The sequence below is a fragment of the Carya illinoinensis genome, chromosome 12 (assembly GCF_018687715.1).
Source record: "Carya illinoinensis cultivar Pawnee chromosome 12, C.illinoinensisPawnee_v1, whole genome shotgun sequence".
In the NCBI taxonomy this organism is placed as follows: Eukaryota; Viridiplantae; Streptophyta; class Magnoliopsida; order Fagales; family Juglandaceae; genus Carya; species Carya illinoinensis.
Genome location: NC_056763.1, coordinates 21784961 through 21811859, shown reverse-complemented (window position 1 = coordinate 21811859; position 26899 = coordinate 21784961). Strand labels below are relative to the sequence as shown.

General features: G+C 31.7%; 1 protein-coding gene across 1 annotated transcript; it reads left to right on the top strand.

The window, feature by feature from the left end:
* The first annotated feature begins 4783 nt into the window (after window positions 1-4783).
* LOC122289206 lies at window positions 4784-6826 on the top strand. The gene is made up of 4 exons (XM_043096185.1): window positions 4784-5786; window positions 5900-5971; window positions 6050-6095; window positions 6408-6826. Exons 1-3 carry the CDS (start codon window positions 5106-5108, stop codon window positions 6053-6055), a joined length of 759 nt encoding a protein of 252 aa, XP_042952119.1. The 5' UTR covers window positions 4784-5105; the 3' UTR covers window positions 6056-6095; window positions 6408-6826.
* Window positions 6827-26899: the final 20073 nt, after the last annotated feature.

Below are 26899 nucleotides of genomic sequence, written 5' to 3'. Positions count from 1 at the left end.
CGCCGTGTAGGGGCCACTCATGGAGCCCAAGGGACAAGGAGTTGATGGGATACATAATACATTCATGTGGGTGGTGTCAAACCTTCTAGGGGTAGAGTAGGGTCACCTGTCCCCAACAAGAGGAGACTTCAAAGTTACATAAATATTTTAATTATAAAAAAATTGTACATTATTAAATTTATAAATAATTGTAATTTAACTTAATACGTAAAAATATAAAATTATTTTTATTATAAAATTAATTTAACGAATTATATAAAATTATATTAATTTATAATTTTAATTTTATATAATCTTTTTATATTTATAACTCTTTTTAATTTAAGAAATATTTTAGTCTTAAACACATAAAAATGTTTCTTTTTCTAAGGAGTCGATTTTCATTTTCTCGTTTGACTAAATTCCGACGAAAGAAAAAACAACTAAAATCAGAACTGTTCTGACAGAATCCAAAAGATAAAGACACGTCACAAGATTTATCATGTCTGCTAAGGTTAGGATTTGATTTTGAGTGGATATGATATAAATTGATATGAAAATTAAAAACGGAATCAAATATTATTATAATAATATTATTTAATATTATTATTTTAAAATTAAAAAATTTAAATTATTTAATATATTTTATGTGAGAATTTATGAACATTATAATAATCTGATGAGATGGGTTGAAAGAGTTTTTCAATCCAAATTGATTTTAGTGAAATTTTTTCTTAAAAAATAAAAATAATATATATATGCTGATATTGGTTTCTCTAAAAATGGATGGGTATTGAGTAGAACAAAGTTGTTCGAGTAAAAATGTTTTGAGATGTTTTATATTGTAATTTGTGAGATTAATTATTAAAAAATTCTTTTAACACAAAGAATTATTTATTAAAAACAAATATATGGGATATCGAGTAAATACAATAAAAAAAATAGTAGTTGATTAAAAAGTCCATAAATTTCTGTACAGATATATCATATTAGCAAGAGACTTACAATTATATTATGTAAAATAAATCTTCTTATATCAACAATGTAAAAAGAATAATTGTATACATATAACTAATTTTCCAATCATTTATGTAACTATATTTCAAATGGAAAATATTTATATAAAATGATATTATTTTTATAAATTATTTTATAAAAATGCTCATCATTTTTTTTAACATGATTATGTTAAAGATTGTGAATAATAAGGCCTTGTTTGGGTTATGAAAGCATCTCAACTTGTCTTACTAATTATTTTAACTTTTTAAAAATTTCAAATAAAATACAATAAATAATTCAATTTTTTAAATTTTTAAAAAATAATATTATAATAATATTTTATTCAATTTTTATCTCATCTCAATTTACTATCCAAACCTTTTCTAAAAAGAGTTGCATGCATATTATTTTATATGTAAAAATTAAATATTTATTTATAGAATAATATTACATATAATCATAAAGTGCGTAAATACTATACAATTATTTTGAAAAATAGTGGAGTCCACTATTAAAAAAATTATTATTATTTTCATGTAAGTCCCATATTTAAGAAAAATAATAGTTAACGCCGCGCAATCGTTTTGAAAAAATGAATAAATATAAGATCCACATAAAAAAATAAGTTTTCAATGGTGGACCCGGCTCTTTTGTAAAATGACTACACAACGCTTGCACACTCCAAAATTGTATGTAACATTATTTCATATTTACTTATTTTTTTAAAGAGATTGAAAGATACTTGCACACTTTATTACTGCAAATGTCATTTCTCTTATTTATAAATATAATATTTTCAAAATAAATTATCAAAATGACTTCAAAGTTCAAAGACCTCCAATTGAGTAATGCTTTTTATCATTTTTTTTTTTTTTGATCATTTGATAATGTAACATTAAATGGTTGAAGATTATTTATTATATTTAATTTATAAACTTATTATTTAGTATCACATCACAAAATAATAATAAAAAAAAAACGAATAAAAGAATGAAGAATAAACTACCATCAAACCCACGTTTCTCACCAAATCATACAAAAAAGTCAAATAACCTCTCTACATCAAAATATAATCTTACAATTCATACCGACCGTGTTGATTTCATCATCTGCGGCCCACATCGCCTCCTCGGCACTAAGCCGAAAGTAATTTCATCTGTACTTGGGAATTTCAAACCAATGTTTTAGAGAAAGTACTGAAATTTAAACTGTTCTCAATATAATTATTTTTATAAAAATATTTCAGTTATAAACAAAATTATATAAAAAATTCTACATGGATTAATGTAATTTATCAAATTATAAAAAATCAATTAAAATCCTGCCAATTTATAAAATTATTTTTATATAAATTCTTCATAGATATAACACTTCTCAATATTTAATAGAAAATGCACTCACTTCTCATATTATGATATTATAATTAATCTGATCACCATACATATTTAAAATATAAAAATTTGATATGTAGTTATTTTTTATATATTTTTTATGTATTCTATTAATATGATTGGTTGTGTTATTTTTTTAAAATAAAATAATTATTTTGATTAATAACGTCAGTAAATTGTATAAAGAATACATAAAAATATATAATTAATTTTGAAAGGGTGGCATATTCAAATATTTTCTTTAGTTTTACCAAATTACTCCCTGAATTTTAAATTTCGACATCTCCATCCCTATACTCTCAACTTCAATGATTAATCTTTCCGTAATACCTTCTTTAGACTTAGTAATGAAATCCTCGTCACATGGCATATATATAAGCCACGTCATCACTAATAACAAATGCCTCACGAGCCTCGATGAATATTAACATAAATTAAAATAAAAACTTAAAAATAATTTCAATTAAAAATTTTAATTTTTTAATTTAAACGAATTATTTCTTAAGTTTTATTTTCTTTTTATTTGAACACTTCATTTTAACTTTAATTGTCCAACCAAAAGTAATAGGATAGAACTCCTCCCTTGGTTTAGATCTCCTACCAAATAATAGCAACATCTCTTTATTTCACGATGAGCAATATTATATACAGTTGTGAAGTATACAAGTGTAGTATAGTCGTCTTAAAAAAAGAGTAGAGTCTACTATTAAAAAATTAGGTCTCATTTACTTTTAAGACTAAAATCCAAAACTTTGAAAATTTTTTATCTTATCATTATAATTTTTTTAAATTTTCACACAAAATAAAATAAAAAATTCAACTTTTTCAAATCTCAAAATAAAAATAATATTAAAAAATATATTATAACAATATTTTATTTAACTTTTTAACTTTAATCTCAAGTGATCTCATCTATTCTATGAAAATAAATATAAATTTTTATGTGGGTCCCGTATTTATTTATTTTTTTAAAATAATTATGTGGTAATTGCATACTCACAACTGCAACTATCATTTTTCATTTCATAAGTGAATTGAATTTTTCCATGAGAGTGCACACTCTTGATTATAGAAAGGCTAAAATTTGAAAAAAAATAAATATTAGATAGTTTTTACATTTTATTTTTAAACAATTTATACGAAACTTGCATACTAAGAGTCTCTTTGTGAAACATAAGCAAGAAGACTATAAAATGGATGCAAAATGTGCTTGGAGATAGAAAGTTCTTAGATTCTTAGGCCATATTTGGATAGCGAAAGTGTTTAATCTCATTTTATATTATCTTATCATTACAACTTCCTTAAATTTTAACATAAAATATAATAAATAATTTAATTTTTTTAAAATTCAAAATAATAATAATATCATAATAATATTTTATTTAATTTTTAACTTTTATTTAAAATTATTTTATCTCATCTCATTATCAACGTCACTTTAGAATCACCGAGAAACCGAGAAACTTTTGAGATATATTTTGTTGGGAGTATATTACCAATAATAATTTTGTCATATTCAATTATCGTATTTAATACTATACATTTTAAACAGTTTTATATATTGATTATTAAATAAAAATTCACTTAAAATATAATATATGGACTGATGCGATTGAAAATGACGGAAGAACGATATATTTTTTTTCTATTTAAAGTAGTTTGGCCACGAGAGCTTGGTTGGGAACAGATTCTCTTGTGTTTTTCAAATTTTATGCAAAAACTCTATATTTAGTCGTATATTACGTATATTTTATTAATATAATTAATTAAAAAATTATTATATATTAAAAAAATAATGTAATTAATTATATTAATAAAATGTATAATAAATATGTAAAAGTGACGGTACATGATAGACTTCTTTTTAATATTTATAAAAAGAAAAATTATATTTACAGTTATAAGATATGTAAGTATCACACATTTATTTAAAATAAATAAATATGAGATATATATAAATAATATTTTAATAATAAATTATATTTTTTTTAAAAAGGGTGTATAATATTTATATAATTTATGATTATATTAACTATTATTTTTCGCTTTTCAAAAAAAGAAGTTTTTATAAAATGAGGATTCTTTTTAAAAATGATATACTTCTCATAACTATTTCATAAATTATAAAAATATTGTTCATTATTTCTTTTAAATAAATTAATGCTAATAAATAGTGGAAAATTCTGTTTGTTAACTATGACCTGATGGAATTCTTTTTTTTTTTTTTAAAGGCAATGTTTTTTATAAAAAATATTAAAAAAAAAACCCTAGGAGAGCCATGGCGTGGACATTTTCAGAGCTGGTCAGTGGTCCCCGCAGAAGGACATGGAGGGAAATACAGAAAGAAAGCTGGGGCGGAGTGGGTAAAATGGTAGTGAAATCGTAGACGTAGAAATAACCAACTCTCCCATTCTCCTCCTTTGTTATACGCAGGTACCGGCCTCAGCTATTATACATACTCTCTCTCCCTCTCTCTCTCTAGCGGACCTCCTCGTCTCCACCATCACCACCTCTACTTGTGTCTGTGTGCTGCCTTAGGGTTCTCTCTTCCTTTTTCCTCGAGGAACACCTTGAAATATATGTTGATGTTCGTGGCTTAATCCTCAAGAGTTTCACAGAAAAAGTTACGCAGGGAGGAAGGGAAGGGATCAAGTTACACATATATATCGAAATTTTTGCACGAAGTATACATATATATATAGACAGATATTGGACGGAAGGTTTTGTTATATGTGAATGGCTACGGCACCGGTGAAGTCTCAGCCGCTCCACAACTTCTCCCTTCCATTCTTGAAATGGGGAGGCAAGAGCCACACCAACTCCACCACCCGCTGCCGCCGTCCCCTCTCCCCGGCTTCATCCGAGCCCGACTCCGACTCTCACGAGTTCGACCCGTCCACTCGCTTCGGATCCCGCTCATCGCGCAATCGATTCGGCTTCTCTCCTTGCTCCCTCGCCGACAGGTCTCAGAAGCCGGACCGAGCAGAAAGCGGGGCCGAAGGCGATGGCGACTTAAGGCAGAGGAAGCTGGAACCTGCAGAGGAAGAGGAGGAGGAGGAGAAAGCTGAAACCGATGCCGAAGCCGCGGTCGAGGAAGCTGCGCAGAAGCCGTGGAACTTGAGGCCGAGGAAGGCTGTTCAGAGAAGCGCGATGATGGAGCTGCCTGCCGAGAATACGGGGAGTACGGTGCTTGCGATTCCCGCGGCTCAGCAGCAACAGAGCGAGAACACGCAGCCGAAGTCGCTGCGGCTGCGGGGTATGGTGTCGGAATCACAGAGCACGGAGAAGAAGGAGAAGAGGAGATTCTGGATCGCGCTATCCAAGGATGAGATAGAGGAGGACATTTTCGTCATGACTGGGTACAGGCCAGCTCGCCGGCCCAGGAAGCGACCCAAGAATGTCCAGAAGCAGCTCGACGTAAAACTCTCTCTCTCTCTCCCCCCCCCCCATATATCTCTTTCACTGTTTGATTCCTGTTGATGGGCTTGGGTTTTGGTGTGGTGGCTGATAAATTCATGTTTTTTTTCCAGAGTGTTTTCCCTGGCCTGTGGTTGGTGGGGACAACGGCTGATTCTTATCGGGTGACTGAAGCTCCTGCAAAGGTTACCAGTTAACCATCAAATTGTCTGTGTTGATTTTTGTGATTCAAAGCTAAAAATTTCTCATCTTCCTTATTGCAGAGGTAGATATGCTTTGCTCATGCCTACTTAAATTTATGATACAAAGGTCAGAATAGACTCTCTCTCTCTCTCTCTCTCTCTCTCTGTCTCTCTCTCTGTTATCGCAGAGGTAGATGTGCTCCGCTTATGTTTCCTTTAATTCCCTTTACCCCTGACTCTGCTTGCTTCAATTCCGTATACAAAGGTCTAGACCTTATGTGTATCCCCGCGCGCGTGCCTGTGCGTGAAAGTTTTGTTTTTCCAATCTGTTCTTGAAAATCTGGGTTTTATTAATATATTTATTCATTCTTAAATTCTTGTTCATTATAGACTTATTTGCTTCGAAAGGCAGCTAATAGTTTGATGATGGGCTTTGCAGAGGTAGATGATCACAGGAAATCGTGATTTTGTGAAAAGCTTGGAAGGTTAGGGACATTTCTTCTGCAAAATATAGTATTGATTGGAGGTATAATGCGCTGCATTTTGTAAAAAAGAGGAAATCAAGTTATCAATGGAAAGAAGAAAATGAAAAAGAAAAAAGAACAGAGAGATCTGATTTCTTTGCGCTTTATTTCTTTTATCATTTTGTGTTGCGCACTTGGAGTATAATCAGGGGTCTAGTTTAGCTGGTTTTTACATGTGGTAAGTAGTTTTAGCTATAGCCTTGAACATATGGTGGAATGAATATGGATATTTTTAATGTGTGTATGATGTATCTCTTGCTCTTTTTAGAGCGTTATCGATCATGTAGAAATGTTGCAAAACCACTACTTGATACAATATTTATTTTTGGTGGCATTGCTTTCTCCCTTGGTTCAAAGAGCTATTCCCCTTTAATTGAGCTTCGTCAAGGGGAAACCCTGATGAGGTTGAACGTTTATATGTTAACTGCAAGCAACTTTTTATGTTCACGTTCTGAATTGGTAATAACCCTTGTCTAAAAATTGGCTGAAAGTATTCTGATCGAACAAACAGTATGTGGTCTCCTGGCTGAAATCAGGTGATGAATGTCCGGTACCTTGAATGCTTTTTTGAAAACAAAGAAAAAGGAGAGGTGATCTTGGTGATTCACCAAGTAGGGAACCTTTGATGATAAGTCAGTTAATGAGGAAAGGGTAATAAAGTTCCCACTCTCTTTCTGGAACAATCTTAGCATCAATGGTGGGATACGTGCTTACCTGAATCTATTGCTCTTACCTTCTAAATGTAGGAGGTTCCCCATGTGGGTGAATATTCTCATGGACACCCGTCTTGCCAGGATTTGTCTAGATTGGTGGGGGAATGATCACTTCCTTTGTCTTTTGTGTGATTTACTTTGGCACTCAATCCTTTCAATATTGGCACGCCAAGGATGTGCCCATATTACCCTGTATGCCATCACAGTTTATTTTCTATGGGAGCTGTATAGGTTGCCATCACAGTTTACAAGCTTTCTTGGTTGGGCCTACAGGGTGGCAGTTGGTGTGCCATATTCTAAACAAGCGGATGGCTTATAATGTTAACAAGTTAAACATTTCAGTCATATAATGGGTTTTAAATTTCTGATGTTTAGGGGTGCTGGCAAATTCTTGTAGTTACACGTTCTTGTTTTAGTTTCCAATTAGTATAATAATGTGGACAGCACCTTGCAGAGTTGTGGTTCTGATAAACCTTCTTTGTATGTTTAATAGATTTGAGGAATCTTGATGTGCTCCATGATTAGGATCTTGGTAATCCAACTAAAGCAATTAATTAAGCAAGTGTAAAGTAAATTAATTCCAGAACATATTTCACCCCTGAAGCCCTTGAAGATTGTACGTGTGTTTCTTTTCCACATTATCATTTTACCATACAGGTTGCCAGCTAGCTCATGTAAGTCTGTGGTGGTAAAATTTGAGATAGGACTTGAGTTCCCTTCTTTGCATCACCATTTTCCTTTATTTTCTTCCTGGGTCACTCCTTTGAAAAGGGAAAGGTGGGAAGTCTTTCAAATGCAGACTACTGTCTCTGTACCGACTTTCTTGGCTATAACCAGTTCAGAATATTCATGAGTGAATATGACCCCATGTATCCCATGTTGACCTGTTTTTGCCTTTGAGTTTGCTTTATTGTTGAACTAGCATATGTGCCATACTGAATGCATGTATGATGATGACAAAATGTAGATTGCTTCTGGCTTTGCAGTGATTAGTGCATAAATGGTGGAATAGGTAATTTCATCAACCTGAATTGCGGGATGTGGAAATTTTCATGTCCTTTCTTTCTTTCTCCAATCTTGATGATAAATTGGGATGTTGGGGAGAGAGGTTCCCCAAAATGGTGAGATGGCATAAGAAGATGATTTAACATCTGAAAATCCTAAACCATTCACTCCTCTAGTTGAGCAACTAATGGTATTGCTGAGGATAATCATGGCTCTCGAAGTGTTCAAATCCTATTGGTTGCAAACAATTCTTAGGGACCATCGGACTTGGGATTCTCCCTTTGAATTACCCGCGGTGCAGTTGTGGAAAACTCATTGCTGAAGGCCTATGCACCCCCAAGATTAGTCTAGATGCTGTTCTCAAACACCTAGTTCCAATAAAAAAAAAAAATTCATGGCTCTCAAAGTTCTGCTCTTTTCGCTTATTTTATTATTAACCAATTTTGTATTAGTACCTAGTATTTGATTTGATGCCATGCCACATTTTGAGGGAACGTTGGCGATTTAATGTAATGTGGTTCTTTTTGTGACATGAAGGGCGGCCATGGAACCTAATCCTAACCTAGGCAAACGCAAAGCCCTTTTGGGGTTCATATGTGTTTGCAATGGCATATGCGAGCAAGATTAGACACAGCCATTTTTACTTGGTGCCTCATTTTTTTCCACCAGCACAGATATTCCATGCAAGCACAATTGGATATTTTCTTCTTAGGTCAATAGTTTCATCTCTCTCTCTCTCTCTCTCTGTTTTTCCCTCCTATCTGAGGCCTGTGAAGTGTTTGTGAAATCTTGTCAAGGACACAGAAATAGTTCTATTCTCATATATGTAATTGTGCCTGTTTACTAAAATAGTTTATGGTGGTCAAGAAGGCAATATAAGAATAGTAATCTCGTAATTCAATGAGCTAGCTATCAATACATATATTCAACAAGCAGACAGTCCTGTTGTTATCCCTGCCATGATAAATTTTGTATTGTTGTATTACTCTCTCTCTCTCTCTCTCTCTCTCTACTTGATAAGGTTGCTGTGGAAACTAATTACTCAATGCTATTATATTGTTTCCTAATTGTAAAGAAAAAAAAACTTTACTGCTATATGTGGATCATGTGGATATGTTCTACAGAAAGTAGAAGACAGCAAGAATTATGGAAGTTTCTTTGAGATTTATTCAGCACAAAGAAGATGCATGATCTTGAAGCTCCTGCTTTTGGTAATTTAAGATCTGATGGTTAAATTGTCTACTTTGTGCTTATTTGTTTTGTTTCAATGCGGATATATTGTTTGAACTTTTGCTCTTATAAAGTGAGTGCAGTGACTTTTTCCACTTAAAACTTTGAGAGTATATCTCTCGTTCACTTTTACAAAACTTTTCATCTCATCTCATCTAACCATTACAACTTTTTCAAATTTCCACACAAAATAAAATAAATAATTCAACCTTTTCAAATCCCAATGCAAAAATAATATTAAAACAATATATTTGACTAATATTTTTTTTAACTTTCAACTTTAATCTCAACTCATCTCTGAAAACAAACGAGGATAAACTTGGAAGTTCCACTCCCCATTATTTTTATGAGTTCAACATCAAATGGCATTTATCCACGAGCCTCTGCATCATTCCTGGCTTGGTGATCCTTTGTTGAAATTTAACAATCAGAATGGAAAAATTTTATGACAATGACCATCTAAAAAACAATGCTGTCACCTTTGCTGTTGTTTCTTTCTCTGTAAGTATGACGGCTTTAGTTGTTGATTCATCTGCATTCATCAATAGAAGTGAAAGGATTCGGAGCCTATTGCTATATTGTGATTGTGGAATTAATTGTCATCTACATAATCATTATTTCTTGATTAGCACAAGTTCCAAATCTCATTCTGATTGGTCCTTGATGAATTGGGGCAAGCAATTTGATCCCTGACTTGAGTCAGTCTCTCATATCAGGTTATGAACACATGTAACATATTGCTGTCGGAAACGCCGACTGTCATGTTCATTCTCTCTTTCCCAGTATCGCATTCTTGGTGTTGAATGCTCTTTTTTGTTTATTTATGTCTCAAGGTGTTAGGGTTCTATATTGATTGTTGGACCTTATGATCTCTCATAGAGCTTACCGTACTATTTTGGGTCATGGTAACTATCATGGTTGACTTGATGCATGACGGGTTCTTCATAATCATTTAATTACTTTTAGGTGGCCTGTTGTTTAGACTATTCCATATCACTGCAAAGGCGTGAATGGTTAAATTATTATTTGATAGTTTCATAGTTTCCCTCTAGGGGATTATAGTGCAAACCAATGAAGTTTTTTTGTTAGAAGTGCTAGGTCTATAAAGAGATTTTGTAAAATTAAAACTTACAAACGAACATGGCTGGATGTAATACATCATATTTACTTTACACTAAAGAAAGCTATACCATCTAGAAAAATTCTATTTATAAGCCATTGTTGATAACACAACTAAATTTTAAAATTTGAGTATTATAAATCAGATTTTACCATTTAAGTAATGTGGATAACATACTCTACACACCAGCTTGAGAATAGAATAACTCTACTATTTAATACATCATATCAAAGCATACTAGCTTTTAAATTTACTTTTTGCAATATATTTTTGTTTTCTTTGTTGACCAAATATTTCTCTTATTATTTGTTGATCCAGCACACACGCACACGCAGTGTTAAATGTGTAGAAGGCCTTTCGTGGTGATTCAAGTTTGATTGAGCCTTTGAGTGGGGCAGATACTCAACTCCCAGGCATGCAAACCACCCCATTTTTAGAACTAAATTACTCAACTACATATCATTTCCTGGTAGTTTAGGGAGTAATATTACAATATTAAGGGCATACATACCTTGCTTGCACGTAAGTTTTAGGAATAATACCGACTCTATGGAGGCTGCAAGGAATGACTTCTTTTCTTCGACTCATGTTGCTCCTTATATTCCATCATGATGTCTTGAACAGGTGATGCTTATGATCAATCTTTTTTAAATGGTCCAAGTCAAAGTTGTCCAAATTTCAAAATACGGGATGATTTGTATAGAGTCATTGACCTCCTATTGTATTATAGCGTCAAAAACTCCATATTAATCAGGAAGGGAGAGATCGTCACGAACCTAGTTGATACTTCAAATTGTTCAAAAGCTACATCATCAGGCTATGCATTAAAAATATATATACATATATGTATATATATAAAAAGTATTTTTTATATTATTTTTTTTAATACACAAAAGAATGCATTGAAAATAAATAAATAGAATACACCGAATGTCGGTTGGAGTAGCACTCCCCTTAATAATTATCAACACAACCATGTTCTAAAATTGTATTTTTATAGAATGATGTTATTTTTATAAGTTATTATAATAAAGATGTTTATCATTTAAATCATGGTTATGAAAAGAGTTATATGTTCATCATTTTCCTAATTACTTTTTTCTATTTTTAGAGTTTCTTTGATCGCATTTGTTTAAGGGTCAAAGAGTCGTGAATTATTTTTGAGAAAGTAATGCTATTCATCATCTCTTTTACTATCATTCTCTCATCATTTCATAATGTGGTATTAAATTATTGAAGACTATTTATTATGTTTCACTTGTGTGTTTATCATTTAATGCCATAGTAAGAGATATTGAGAGAATGATGATAAATAGATTTTTCCTTTTTGATATAAGGTGTAAGAGTATATCTTGCATTTCTAATATCTTAAATGTGTTGACATCCTTTATCCATATTTAGGATTTATGAGCCAAATGACTAGTACCAATGGAGGGATTTATTAATTCTATAAAGTCTAGATCACAAATTTAATTTTCTTTGGTGCCATGTTTAAGAGGATGTGGCTTTTGTTCACTATTTCTCATTATATTTATAGGGATGGCTGAAAAATGATGGAACATTTAAAAATACAACTCTTTCAATACAAATGAGAAATGATACAAGCAATGTTAGATATAATCTTAGTGTGTATGAATTTTACGTTGTTCGTTTGAAAAAGGTGAAATTTATCAAGAGAAGTGAGTTTTTCTTGGATTCAAAATTTATTCTACTTTCTTTCAAACTTGCTTACTCTACAACTGCAAAAAGTCATATTCCAAAATGATACACGTATTGTTTTTGTTATTTCTACAACTAGTGTACATCTTATTTTACAACTAATTCGATGTAAGTGCCACTACATTAAAAACAATTAAGCATTAAAATAAAATAAGTAATCTTATTCACTTCAACACTCTCTATATTATTTAATTTTCTTAAATATATTGATTCGGAACGGTCAACATAGGAATACCGTGTGTGATGAATCAACCCATATTAACTTTTGACCAAAATTGCATAATTTTCATAATTTTCAACGGGCATGACTATTATTATTATCAAAGTTGTCTTGGACAGTGACCGCATGGAAAAAGACAACTTCGGACTAATAGTGCAAGCTAGGAAAAGCTTCACATTGACAAAATGAATTTGGGCCTGCTGGTTTTGCTATTGGGTTGAAAAGTCATTGTCGCCCAATTTATAAGTTTTCTTAAAAAGTTCGACTGAATTGGGCCAAAACATTGCAAAAGGTAATCTTGGTATGTGGATTGGGCCATAATAATGGGTCGGGAAGTGAAAATCTAATTAAAGTAACATTTTGGGCTGGCCCACAACGATGGAGGATTGCACAAGAGCATTTGCTTTAGTTATTCAGCCCAATGCTGCGGTATGAACTCCACCCTCTCACTTGCATGTTAGGACGTTTTCATCCCATTCTGTAACCCAAGCTTCCCTTTAGTTTTAACCAGTTGGGCCGTTTTGGGTGCTAGGTAATCTCAGATTATCCAAGATAGTTTCGAGCAGATGGATTTCAAACACACTCAACTTATTTAATTTAAAATTATTTCACTTATTTTTATCTTAACTCAGCATGGTTCATTGATTGGACTTTTATTATTATATTCTATTACCATAACAACAAACTAATCATCGATGCGATCTATTACTCTTTTAACTTCTTATAAAAAATTTAAAACATATCTTAACTTATTTCATTTATTCAAATAAATCTCAATAGAACTAACAAAATTCACTTAGGCTGCGTTTAGATGTTGAGCTGAATTTTTATGAATAGTAAAGAGTTGAGTTGATGGAGAGAGTTATATGAGACCCATCTAAAATGAATTTAAATGTGTTTGAATATTAAGATGACTTTAATACTATTTATAAAAATTTAAAAAAGGTTGTGGGTCCCCATCTATAAAGATATGTTTAGTTGAAAAAAGTTGTAGGTTATACGTGTAAGGAAGTTTTGAGTTGAGATGAATTTAATAAATTGAGAATTAGGTATTTAAATGTTAGACTTAATTTAAAGTTAGACCGAACTGAGTTACACTCAATTGAATTTAACAACCAAACGGGGTAGAAACTTCTTAACTCACTACTATTCAAAGATAAATTCTAATCATCTGAGATACTCTTAACATCCAAACTTTTGAGATAGACAAATAGAATGATATTATTTTGCAACTCAATTTCTTGTAAATGTAAAGAAAAATATTTATAAAAAAAAATGAATTTTGATATTCTATCCAATTTGAACTTCAGATTTTGCACAAGCACTGTCTTTTATTTTCACCAAGAGAACTGTAAGCATGATTGTGTTAGCATTGTTACGGATAAACAAAACAGTCTCATTGTTCTTTATGTATACTTTTAGCATTCTTGTTAGGTATAAGTAAATTTATACACGAATTTGTGTAGTAATAGACTTTATATTTAAAATTTAAATTGACATTATTTTCAATAAAATTTACTTTCTAATCAATCATATTAAATAAGTACACGTATTGATGTGCAGAATCGTTTATAACTAAATTTTTCTTATTTTTATTAAAAATAATTAAAACGTCGTAGTTTTATATATTAATTTTTGGATCGGAATAACTATACTATTATACAATGGGTAATTCTATCGGTAGACCCCAAATCCCGATTACCCCCCTAAATTTTTTTTTTCTTAAATATTAAGAAAAATATTTCTTAACAGTTAAAAAAATGAAAATAAAAAAAAAATAATTTAATACATTTCTTTAATAGTTAAGGAAAATACAAAAAATATAAATATATATTATTAAAAAAAAAAGACACCTATCGGTGTAAAGCATTTCTCTTATGAAAAAATTTAATTGAAAGTATAAGTATGCATTAATATGTACACTAATTTAATGTAATTGATCAAAAGCTAAATTTTATTAAAAATAATATTAATTTAAATTTTAAATATAAAAAAATTAATATTAATATATAAATTAATACGTAACTTTACTTATACATGACAAAATCTCCCTCTTGTACCGTTTTTAAATTGGGCTGTGGGTAGTGTTGGGAATACGAAATTTTCAAGTCACGTACATAAAATTTCGGATCGGATTAAACAGAAAAATGAAAAGGCAGGGTAAAGTTGTGAAACAGTCAGCTGCGCGTGTGATGGAATAGGTTTGACATCTAATTCGACAATTACTACGTGGTAGGAACGTGTCATGTCCACATTTAAATAAAACTAATTAAAAGCTACACCATTTCAACACACTTCATGAGCTTTTCGGCTACGGACTACTGCAAAATATTCGTTTTGGAAGTCGAATTATTAAACTATTTAAGTGTTAAGAAAGTCCGATGAATTCACGTAATTATTTAAATGTTATACTTTTAGTTATAATACTCACTTTGTTTAATTAACGTGACATTAAGACTGTTTATCCAAACCAATTTTTTATTTGACTTGCTCTAGAACCTAAATACATAAATTCCGATTAACCGGATTATAAAATATATAGGTCCGGTTGCGGGTAACTTAAAGTGGGTTTCAGATTTCCAATCCGATACCAGCATTTATATGTACAAACAAAATATATGTGACGCCCCCAAATTCTATGTACGGACACATGAAAATCGAGACGTCGGGATGATGACAACACGGATCACCACCCTATCGCCAAGTGTCAAGTGTGTGTATATGCAACAAGTGTGCAAAAGAAAACACGCAGTGGATAAACAAAGTCATATAACTAAGTATCAGAATTTTTTTTATGTTTAATACAAACCCGTTCAAAACGTACATAATAAAATATTATAAGTCACAAATATTGTTTCAAACCAAACTAAAGGCAAAAACTCTAAATCAATACTCCGGCGGAGCCGCCTCCTCGGACTCAGCCTCCTCCTCTTCCTCGACCTCTGCATCAAAATCTACGGTGACAAAATGGTGCCGCAGGTAAGTAAAGATCCAAACGCCACAAGATAAAAACATATTAAAATTCAAACAATATACATGAAAGAATGTCAAATGCACATATTCTATAAAACCATATTTTTCTCACGCACGCCAAAAATCTCATTTGGCCCAAAAAACGTATTACTTTCTAACTCACGCCAAAAGTCTCATTTGGCTCGAATCCAACTCAATTCAATAACTATTTAATCTGAATGCACCATGACCTTCCCTAGGGGTCATCCGCACACCCTGGTTCCCATCATCACACCACGAGTAACGACAATGCGTGTGACTTCGTAACGAGCGATGCCCAGTTCTGCGCCCCGCGCGTACGTAGCCAAGCATCCTCTAGCCCTCGCCAGCAAATGACCACGGAGTCGGTACAAGAGCGTTACCATCCCGCCCGCTCCCGTTGTCGCCCATTGACAACTCAGGGGACGTCACTCAGTATATTACGCTTCCGAGTGACCAGAGTAACTCCACCGAGATAATACCTCATCTCTACTTGGGGTCATGATACACACGCACCCGAAAATCCATTTACACAAATAACACCGATTTTTCTCAATTTAATAAAATGCACATGAATGCATCATGCAATGCACGCCTCATGATACAAACATCCAACCAATCACAAAATCAACAAAATTAAGCAACTCCATCCTCAATCCATCCGACCCCCCTCGGACTCAGTCTGAAATCAACCAACCAGTCAAATAATTTATTGTAAGAGTAAAAATATATTTAAATATAAAATTGAGTTTAGAAAATACTTAAAACGCTATAAGGTATTTTTCAAAGGATCATGATGTTGCAAACGGCAGAGAAAAAGTAACGTAACAGTGTATTTTACACTGTGGCCGTGGGTTGTAAATTACCTACTTTCGAACGGGGATAAACTAAGACTTGAAATTGATAGGGAATGGCATAGAGATGTTTATGAAGCTAATGAAAGTGAGTTTTGGCCTTGGGTGGCCGTGGAAATGGCGGTGGAAGTGAAAAAAGAGCAAATTAGAGTTGAGCTCGTGGGAGCTGCTCCGGCAACGGGTCGGGGCCGAAAATGGGTGGGTTAGGACGGCAAGAGGTAGGGGATGAAGTGGTGAAAAGATAATGATCGACCCGTTGCCAGAAATTGGTGGGTTAAGACGGCAAGAGGTAGGGGATGAAGTGGTGAAAAGATAATGATTGGAGGTGGAGCGACGGCACCGGAAATGGCCAAAAATGCCGCGGCTTAGATGGACTCTAGGGGGTTAACGACAGCACGGGAGGGGTTGATTTTTGGTGGGGTGGTGCGCCGGTCGGTGGGGGATTTTTCTGGGTCGGTGGTGTTGGCCACATCGTCGGCGAGCGGTGGGTCTGGGCTGGAGAGCTGGACGGCGATGGAGAGAGGGAGAGAAGAGCGTGCTGCGCGCGGGAGGAGAAGGAAAAAGAAGAAGAATAAGAAAAAAGAAAGAAGAAAAGAAGAAAAAGAAAAAGAAAAAAGGAAAAAGGGAAAAAGAAAAAGAGAAAAGAAAAGATGGAGAAAAAAAATGAGGTCCAATCCTCACCTCCGAAGTCTAAAAATTGATCCGACGAAAACAAATTTAAAAATCATAAAATAACTAAAATAAATTAAACACAACATCAAACTAAAATAAAATCAATTAAAATACAATAATTTAAAATAAAAGAACCAATATATTAATTAAATTAAAAAACTCATTCAGTGAAAATATACGTAAAAACGGGATATCACATTACACTTCTTTAGGTTTTCCGTTGTCACCTCTCTCTCTTCTCTCTCTCTCTCTCTCTCTCTCTCTCTCTCTCTCTGAGTTTCTCTTCGATTACTTCGTGAATGATAGAAGAGAGGAGAGTGTTAAGAGCTTGTGATTAGCTTTGAACCACCCATTTCTTCGACTTTGCTTCTCCTCTGCGCTAGAGTTCCTCATGCCGACAGAGTCTTGACAAAGACCCATAGCACTCTTTGCTCAAATCTCTCTTTCACACAAAATCGCCTCATGCTCATTACCCAAGGTTTGTTATATGTAATTTGGGCCCCTTTTATTCCGATTTGGATTTGTTTTATTAAGATAAGAAAATGTTATCTGGTGATGTTTCTTCTCACCCTCGATCTCTCTCTTCTCACCTTTTCTATCTCGCATCGTCAGATACCTTGCCCTTGGAATGACGATGATGAATGCTACGACTTGTGTAGGTTTTGTTCAGGTAAGATCTGTGCTACGACAGTCTATGTTAGCATCCTTCTTCTTCTGGTATGGCTAAGACATTTTGTGCTAGATCTGAGTTTTTTTTTGTTATTTTGTTATACATGGGTATAAAGTATATGTTGTTAATTTGATAAATCTAGGTTTTTTTTTAGTTATTTTGCTAGTAATGGCCTAGATAATGCGCCCTCTCTACATAAGATTATAGTTTCTTATTTGGCCTTGGGTCTATTTAAATGAGATACCATCACCTCGAAAAAAAATAAGAGAAAATTTCTAGCCAACTCTGCTTATGATAAGATCATGTTTCCAATCTTTCATGGCCTTATGAAAGTCTTGTGGAAGGATCAATGATTTTAAGAACAATATAGTATTGTGAGCATATTTGTTTTCAATGACTTTCTGCATTACCCTGTTTGGCTTCTAAATCTTTGCACTATTGCGAAATATGGTGTAACTGATACTTGTTTTGTCTACATTATTTGGTTTCATTGTGCTATATGCATTTATAGATAATTGTGAGCATAATAATGAGGAATGCTAGCTACAATATGGCTAAGTATTTTGATTTGCAACATATCATTTTCCTTTGTAAATGAGCATGTGCTCTTAATCCCACACATTTTTTGGGATATATTCAGTCAATAGACTACTCGGGGAGTGGCATTCATCATGCCTTACCATGGAAAACCATCAGTGACATGCACATTTTGATTAATGTCATGTTCAATATTGCACACAATAGATTGGTCTACTTGTTTTGTTGACACTTTTGACTTAATTGCTATGCAATTATCCACTCTATGCAATGTCCCCCTTACATGACATACTAAAAAGTTGTTTACTTAAATTTTATTTCAATAAAACAGATACTATTTGCTTTGTGGTTCATTATGTGGTTCCAACTTATTCTCATACAATCAAGAGCATATTTACTTGACATGTTTCTTTTACCAAATGGCAAGTCCACTGGGTTCCCACAAAGCCCTTTGATTGATACGTCTCTTTTGTATTGATGTGCATTTTTTCCCCTGCATCATTTGTTGCTATTGATGCTCACTTCCCTTAGTACTTTATCAATGACTAAGCAGGGCAAATTTTTGTATGGGAACAATTTTACCTTAGAAGAATTGCTCCTGTACTTATGTGTAAAATATTTGTAGCTTTAAGAAACTCCCATCTTTACTTATCAAAAAGTGGTTTCCATTCTCTTCTTAAGTAAACTTCAAACTTATGTTTCAGTAATACTAATTGTTTTTAGGTATGTTCTTTAGCAGGTTTAAAGGTTCATTCCAATATTTTGAGACAACATATTTCTCTGTATATTATTGGATTTTTGAAGAGTAATGTCAATTTTTATATTCCTTTGGGTGCTAGAGGTACCAGTAATGTTCTTATCAAATTAGGTCATATTTGTTGTTCTGTATTAGAGTTTAATTAAAGTAATGTATGTGTTTAGAAATGTTGTAAGCAAATCAATTCAAATAATGTAATATGCAGTGGATTTATTTATTTTTAGGTTAATTAGTTGTTTATAACTTTAGCTGATATGTATGTGTTAATTAGTTGATATTTTTATCATCATGGACAATGATATAAAAAAGATAAGCTTTTATATAATAAAAAAAATTTGCATTTCAAATTATTTCTTGAAAAAATTGTAATAAAATATTAGATCTTTTATAAACATTTTTTTAACATAAAAAAATTAATAACTGAATGATTTAAAAAAAAAAAAAAAAAAAAAAAACCCAGGTTGCACCTAGTACCCTAATTTCTAGGTTGTAAAAATTTGGATTAATCCGGATTTGGGATCGGGTCATAACCATGGTATATCCGGGTCGGAACCCGGGTTCCAGGCTGGGTATGCCCGGATACCCGATTCGAAAATCGATTTAACACCCCAATGTGACACCATGTGATTTATTAAGAAAATAAAAAAATTATACAAAACAAAATGGCTGTTGAAAAGCACAAAAAGATAAAAATTAAACCCTAAGTTCCCTCTAACCTCTTTTATGTTTGTTGTGATGCCCCATATAATAAGCATGCGGGTTGGTGATGTATGAAATCTCACATTACTTAGAAATGAAAAGTTCTTACTTTTTATAAAATTTCAATGAGACTTTAATTATACCATCGACCAGTCATTTTAAAGTGAAAAAATATAGTTGCAAGTATAATTATGTACTAATCTGTACACCAATGTGATGTGATTGGTCAAAAAGTAGATTTTATTGAAAATATTGTTAATTTAAATTTTAAGTATGGATAAATCAGTATTGGTACACAGATTAATGCGCAACTGTGCTTGTATGTAGTAAAACTCTTTTAAAGTATAAATAATGTAATTTGGGCTTTCTATTAAAGCGTTACATTTGTCATTTTTGTTTTTGTTTTTGTTTTTTTTCTCAATAAGTTACGTGGTATGATGGCGCTACATCAATAGAGCAAAGTGAATGGTATAACTAGAACAATATAGTAGCATTTCCCTTATTTAAAATGTCTCGTATGTATTAAATGTGATTGAATAACATTTGTCGAATTTGATCACTCTTGAGTTGATTTACTATTTCGAAGAAAAATTCTTGAAATCATATAAATGTAACATTTTTAATTTGATTAAATGTTGGATTTTCGTCAGGCATCTTTATCATATAAATAAATAATATTTACAATTTTAGAGTGTGCAAATCACGTATACTTTATTTGAAAAAAATAGATAAATCTAAAATTTACATAAAAAACTATTTTTTAATGACTGGCTCTATTTTTTTCAATACTTGAGACTTATATATTTTAAAACTGTATATCATATTAAGGTTGTACAAAAACCAACAAAATTGGTCAACACCGACGTAGACTGACCGCCAGAGCACAGAATCGCTAAAGAACCGGTCGGCTGGCGGTAGAAATTCTTTAAAACTGACATCGATAGGTTTGGTTTTGGTTTGAACCAGTTTCAAACTGCTGAACCAGTTGATTAAATAAATATATTTTATATATAATATCATAGTTAAAACGACATCGTTCCACTTAAGTTTAAGTGTAACGACAGTCATTTTAGAGCTAACCTATACAAAATATTATATATATATATATATATAAAATAACGTTATTTTATACATAACATATTAAAAAAATATAAGTGAAACAAAGTTGTTTTGATTTCAACTCATCTTCTTTTCCTCCCATATTCTTCTTCTTCTTCTTCTCCTTTGTGTGTGTGTGTGTGACTACAACACATTCTATCTCTATTCTCTCATATGAACCTTACTGCTAGGAGACCAAGAATTGTTGTAATCGGTACGGTTGGTTTTTTAATGAAACTCTCCTATATCGATCGGCAATTATTTTTGTTAAAAACCACGCCGATATAGTTAGTTTTCACCCCTACCTAACATTACATTACTCTATATCGTATTTTTTTTAAAAATAAAATAAAATTATTCTATCATATAAATTATTTACATCTAAGAGCTTGAATTTTGACCTAAAATTATCATACCACCGGGACTAAAGTTCTTACACGAGTCGAAGACGAAGAATTCATTCACAAGATAACTTAAGCATGCAATATATATATATATATATATATATGGACTTGTCGCCCTATCATCAATGAGTGGGTTCTGTAAATCAAATCATAATTATTCAAATGGCCTTTTTCATGTACTAAGAAAAAGAAGGAATCTTTTTTATATCAAAGTGATGCTTCCAGCAGCTTTCATCATTTGAAGTATAAAATCTTACTAATTAGATAGCTTTTCCTAGTAATTAAACTATCATAATGCTATTATATATATTATTATATATTCTATCTCTGTCTCCCTCAATCATACACCAACCAAACCATACCAAACATGCTTCACTCTCAGCTTTTTTTTTCATAATCCCTAAATTAGCCTTCCATTCTCTATGTGGGTATCCTTCCCTCCAAAACTTGGACATGGCTATATGGGTCCATGACATAAAAATGTCGTGGCTTCGAGTTTTACAAAATTTAAAAAAACTCTGTACTTACAGCGCACGTGCATGCCCCAGCTGAAGGGAAAAAAAAAGGCATATCGATTTTCGCTGTTTGACCGTTGACCAGATCCAGCCAGCAAAGTAAACTGAAGTGCACGTGCGGCCAGGCAAGCTGCACGAGTGCTTTGCTGTCTGTCGGCTCAATGGAAAATGGTGCGCCACGTCGGATCCACGTGAGTGGTAATAATAGAGGTACAGAGTTTGAAGCGAAGTCTGAGGCCCACAGAATACTTCCCACCGATTATTAAGATGTTTGTAAGATTCAGATAACTCAGTTTAATTTAATTTTAAATTAAATTTAATAACTCACAATTTAAAACTTGTTATTAATTATAAATAATTAAGAATTTTGTAACTGGTGCCAAGTCCAAAGAGATGTCTAATCAGCAGAGGAATTCAGAGCTGGGAGGGTGGGACCCGAAACGACAGGCAATGATGATTGAACTTTGAATTACACATTACTGACTATGACAAAGTATGTTGCACTACATAACATATGAGGGGCAACATGGTCATTGTGAAATCCGTAGCCGATAAGACAACAGCTGCGAGGGTCATGGTCATGTTCACGTGCACTTCACATGGGAAAGAGGGGGGAACCTTGTACGGGGCAGGAACTAGGAGTAGGGATAGACTTAGTTGGGACCCATTATTAGTTGTCGGGAAATATTCATAAGTCCATTTTTTTATTATTTAAAAAAAAAAGCAAAAACAAATAATTGGAGATCTATTATTGGGGTTCGTGTGAAGTGGAGATTGAGGGAGGGTAACACGTGGGGACAGCTATCACGCACACGTGGAGACACTTCAATCATGCATACTTCGACATCCTGTCGGTCTCACTCCTCCCCCACCCATTTATGCTAATAATCTTTTTATTAATTAAAAATCATTGCAAATTGCCAATATAAATAAATATTCTAAAAATAAAAATAAATAAATAAACACCGTTACCACAGTTTTAATCGTCTGCGTATCGCTTGATCCGCACGCTCTAATAAATAATTATAGATTGTCGGAGAAAGAGGGGAGTTATTGACCCTTGACCGTCTCCCTAAGCTAAGCCAGTCCACGATAATAGTAGTCTCAAGGAAACAATGCTTATTTTTTTTTCACTAGTTAACCACTTCAGTGGGTCAAGAGGTGTGGGGGATTTTCTGAATGGGGAAATTAGATAAAGTATATCTTGTGGTTTTTCCTTTCCTTTACTGTCTTTACTTTTCAAATTGGCTCTGTATTGAAAATTTTTTTATTGAAATTTTAGAATTTAGAGGATCACATAGAGTGAATATGTCTCAGATAATTAATATTTTAATTAAATAATAATAAATTTAGAGAGTTTGTTATTTGGTATTGTTAAAAAGTAGTTAGTTAAATTTATAAAAGTTAATTTTCGAGTCAAATTTTAGTTAAACTTTGACCAGACCACTACTAATACTGTTAGGTTAGATTTGAATAGCAAGTTGAGAGAAGATGAGTTAATATGAAAGTTGAATAAATTATTATTAAAATATTATTTTTTTAATATTATTGTTATTTTAAAATTTGAAAAAATTGAATTGTTTATTATATCTTGTATGAAAATCTGATAAAATTATAATGATTAGATGAAATGAGATGAAATATATTTGAATCTAAATGGGACTCAGAACGTTTTCATCGAGCACCTAGAGAACGATGGTTGGAAAGGGATACGATCGACGAGCGAGGAAGAATGTCATACAAGGCTCCTCACTCCTCCCCGATACAGAAAATGAAGAAGGACGATCAGAATGTTTTGTTGGATAAAAGCAGTGAAAATTGATCTCTCTGGCCAGTTTAATAAATGGTATAGAAAATATTTATTGTTCTACAAAATCTTATAATTAATTTGTCCGAGTTTGGGTGGTCTTAACGTAGGTCTGGTTGTTTAGTTACGTAGTGGAATCTATCTCGAACAAGGTAGGGTGGAAATAATGAATATTATGATCTTGATGATGAAGTGATTTAATTTATACGGCCCGATCTAGATTGACCTTGGTGCAGTGTGTTTTTGATCAATTGGATTGTCCATGACCCAAGGTGTTATTTATTGAGGATATAAATAAGAGAAATGATAGTTATAGTTGTGAGTGTGTAAGTATTTTATTTTATTTTTAAAACATTGCACGATACTTGTACACTCAATAACTATATGTAGTTTATTTTTATAAATAATTAAATTTTTATATTTTTATCGACTTAAATTTTTAGAACAAATGATAATTTCGTATAATTTCAAAATCAGATTTTGAAATTAAACCGCATACTCTTATCAATACTATTTAGCTTGTGTGCATATTGTATAATCATGTTTATATGTAAAGTTTTTGAATAATATTATATACAGTTATAGATTGTGTAAGTGTCACGTATTATTTTTAAAGAAGAATAGAGTTCAATATTAAAAAAATAATTTTTTATGTGGGATGTCTCATATTTACTTATTTTTTTTAAAAATAAATATTCGACTTTTACACACTCTATAACTGTAAATATTATATCTCATTAATTTTTTATAAAGTGAGAGTATTATAGATGAAGTTAGATCAAAAATTATAATTTAGGATTGAGTTCATCAATATTTAATTATTTTGTATCAAGTTAACTCCATCGGGGAACAACAGACTGCATGTGTGTGTATATATACATATAATATTTATAATCATAGAGTGTGTAAGGGTTGTATTTCTTTTTTTTTTCTTAAAAGTTAATAAATATTAGAACTACAACAAAAAATTAAAATTTTAACAGTGAATCTTACTTTTTTTTCTTCATATATACGCAATACTTACACAATTTATAACTATATTTATCATTATCCATATATATATTGTTAGGGACTAAATTCCATTCATTTAAAAACCTATCTCTAATAGTAAGAGAAGATTTAACACCAAGGACATGGCAGGAAAGAGATGGTACAATGAAGAGATAAGTTAGAAAAAGTTGACAAAGACTCTAAAATAAAAAAAGTTCTACAAGACAAATTAGGCTTAATCAACTCAAGGAATTAGACTTTTATATAAGGAAGAGACTCTCCACAGACTAGGACGACTTCTAGATATTTAAACTAAATTCTTTCATTGTATTAAGTAATATGTGAGGTCATATGAGATTGTAAAATAACTAATTATAATGAATTTTATCCTTAAATAATCTGTTGATGTATACTTTTATACCGAATCACTTAAATATCTTTATCTCTCTTTATTTATTATTATTTTATAGATGAACATAAAAAATACTATATCAAAATCCAAATCACTATAATGGGCCAAGGATAATTATTTTTTCTGTTTTGATTTGTTATGCGAATTTTAAACACACACATATGACATATATATATATATATATATAAATTGAGGGCATCATGAGACATGAAAATGTTTAGAAGCATTAGATTTTAAATAAGGAGACGAGAGGTGTGCATTTAAAAAGTGTTGCTTTTTGATTTGGGAGAAGCCATGCACGCACCTTAATCATAAGTTTTGGGTACAAATAATTGGTAGGTCCCTCCTTAACGACATGCATGATAATCGATATATAGCTAGGTGGCACCGCCTGGCTACTTATCATTACACCAAAAGTTTTGTCATCAATATTGTTACGGAAAAGGAATATCAGCCTCTCACTCTATAGCTCTACGGATAATTCATCACTTTTTGTCCATGGAATTAATTAAAAAAAAAAAAAAACTTGAAGAAACACCGAGAACAATGATGAATTGATGCTCAATTGTTCCTTTAATGATGAGGGTTTAACCCCAATGCATGTTAAAAAATTTATTAATATTTTATTTTCTATCATGTTTATTTAAATTTAAATTCAAAAATCATTTCATTTTTATCTTATTTAATCATTCTAATTTTTTCAAAATTTTTAATAAAATATAATAAATAATTTAAATTTTTATATAAAAAAATATTTTAAAAATTTATATTATAATAATATTTTATTCAATTTTTATCTCATCTCATATCATCTTAACTCATTATCTAAACCTCTCCTAGATTTAAAATGTTCTATTTAAAAAAATAAAATCCACATTAAAAAGTACATTTTTTTTTTTATAATAAGTATATTTTTTTTCAAAGTGTTTGTATTTGAGATTTGTATACTTTATGTCTATATGTAATATTTGTATAAACTTTTTAAATGAAGATGCTAGAAATGTTCTCTGATCTGGTTAATCATCAGGCATCTAAATCATGTAATGGCTCGGCTTGAGACTATAACTTTATGGATTCGTAATGTTAAACCCATTATTAATTGATCTCAAAAGAAAAAGAGAGAAGATTTGCCAATAAGCACTACTCTTATGGTCTCGTCCTTATCCACTACAAAAATTGAAGCCTTTTGAGAAGCTCTTTCATCGAGCATTTATATTTGGAGTGAGACAGGAAATGACAGATTTTCCACCTAATAAATTGACAGAAATTAACATCTTTCGGGACTATGCAACTAATTAATATCCCATTTTTATACGTAGAAAGAAAAAATATATATATATTCAATGCGAAAGATCAAAGAAAAATAAAAAATAATAGTTATAGTTATAAGTATATAAATATTGTATAATCATTTTAAAAAAATGAATAAATAGTTCACTCACATAAAAAGAAATTAATTTTTTAATTGTGGATCCTATTTTTTTTCAAACCAATTGCATGATATTTGTATATTCCATGACTGTATGTAACATTACTCAAGAAAAATAATACAAATTTAATAGCTCCCCCTATTTTTTTGGTAAAAAAATAAATGTGTAGGTATTATAGTTATTCCATTATTAAATCGGTGTGTAGTACACTATCTATATCAATTAAATAGTAAGATTTGATTTGTAAGTATTTTTTTTTTAAATTTATATTTCGAATCAAATTATGCTATGTAAGTACTTTTTACCATCAAGGTGGTAGCCCAGTTAGTACGAGCTTATTTATTGACTTCGAGGTCAGGAGTTTAAATCATGACCTAAGTTGAAATGAGTTGTGGTAGTAAAACCTGACTTTTGGGTCATAAGATGAGTTTTGAACGAGTTGGATACTTTAGGATGCTGTGGTGAAGGCAGTAACTATGGTTTAAACTAGACATTTCGCAATAAGAATGAACTCTTATGATCATGCTTAGGAAGAATTTCTATGCTAGTCTATTTATTATCAAC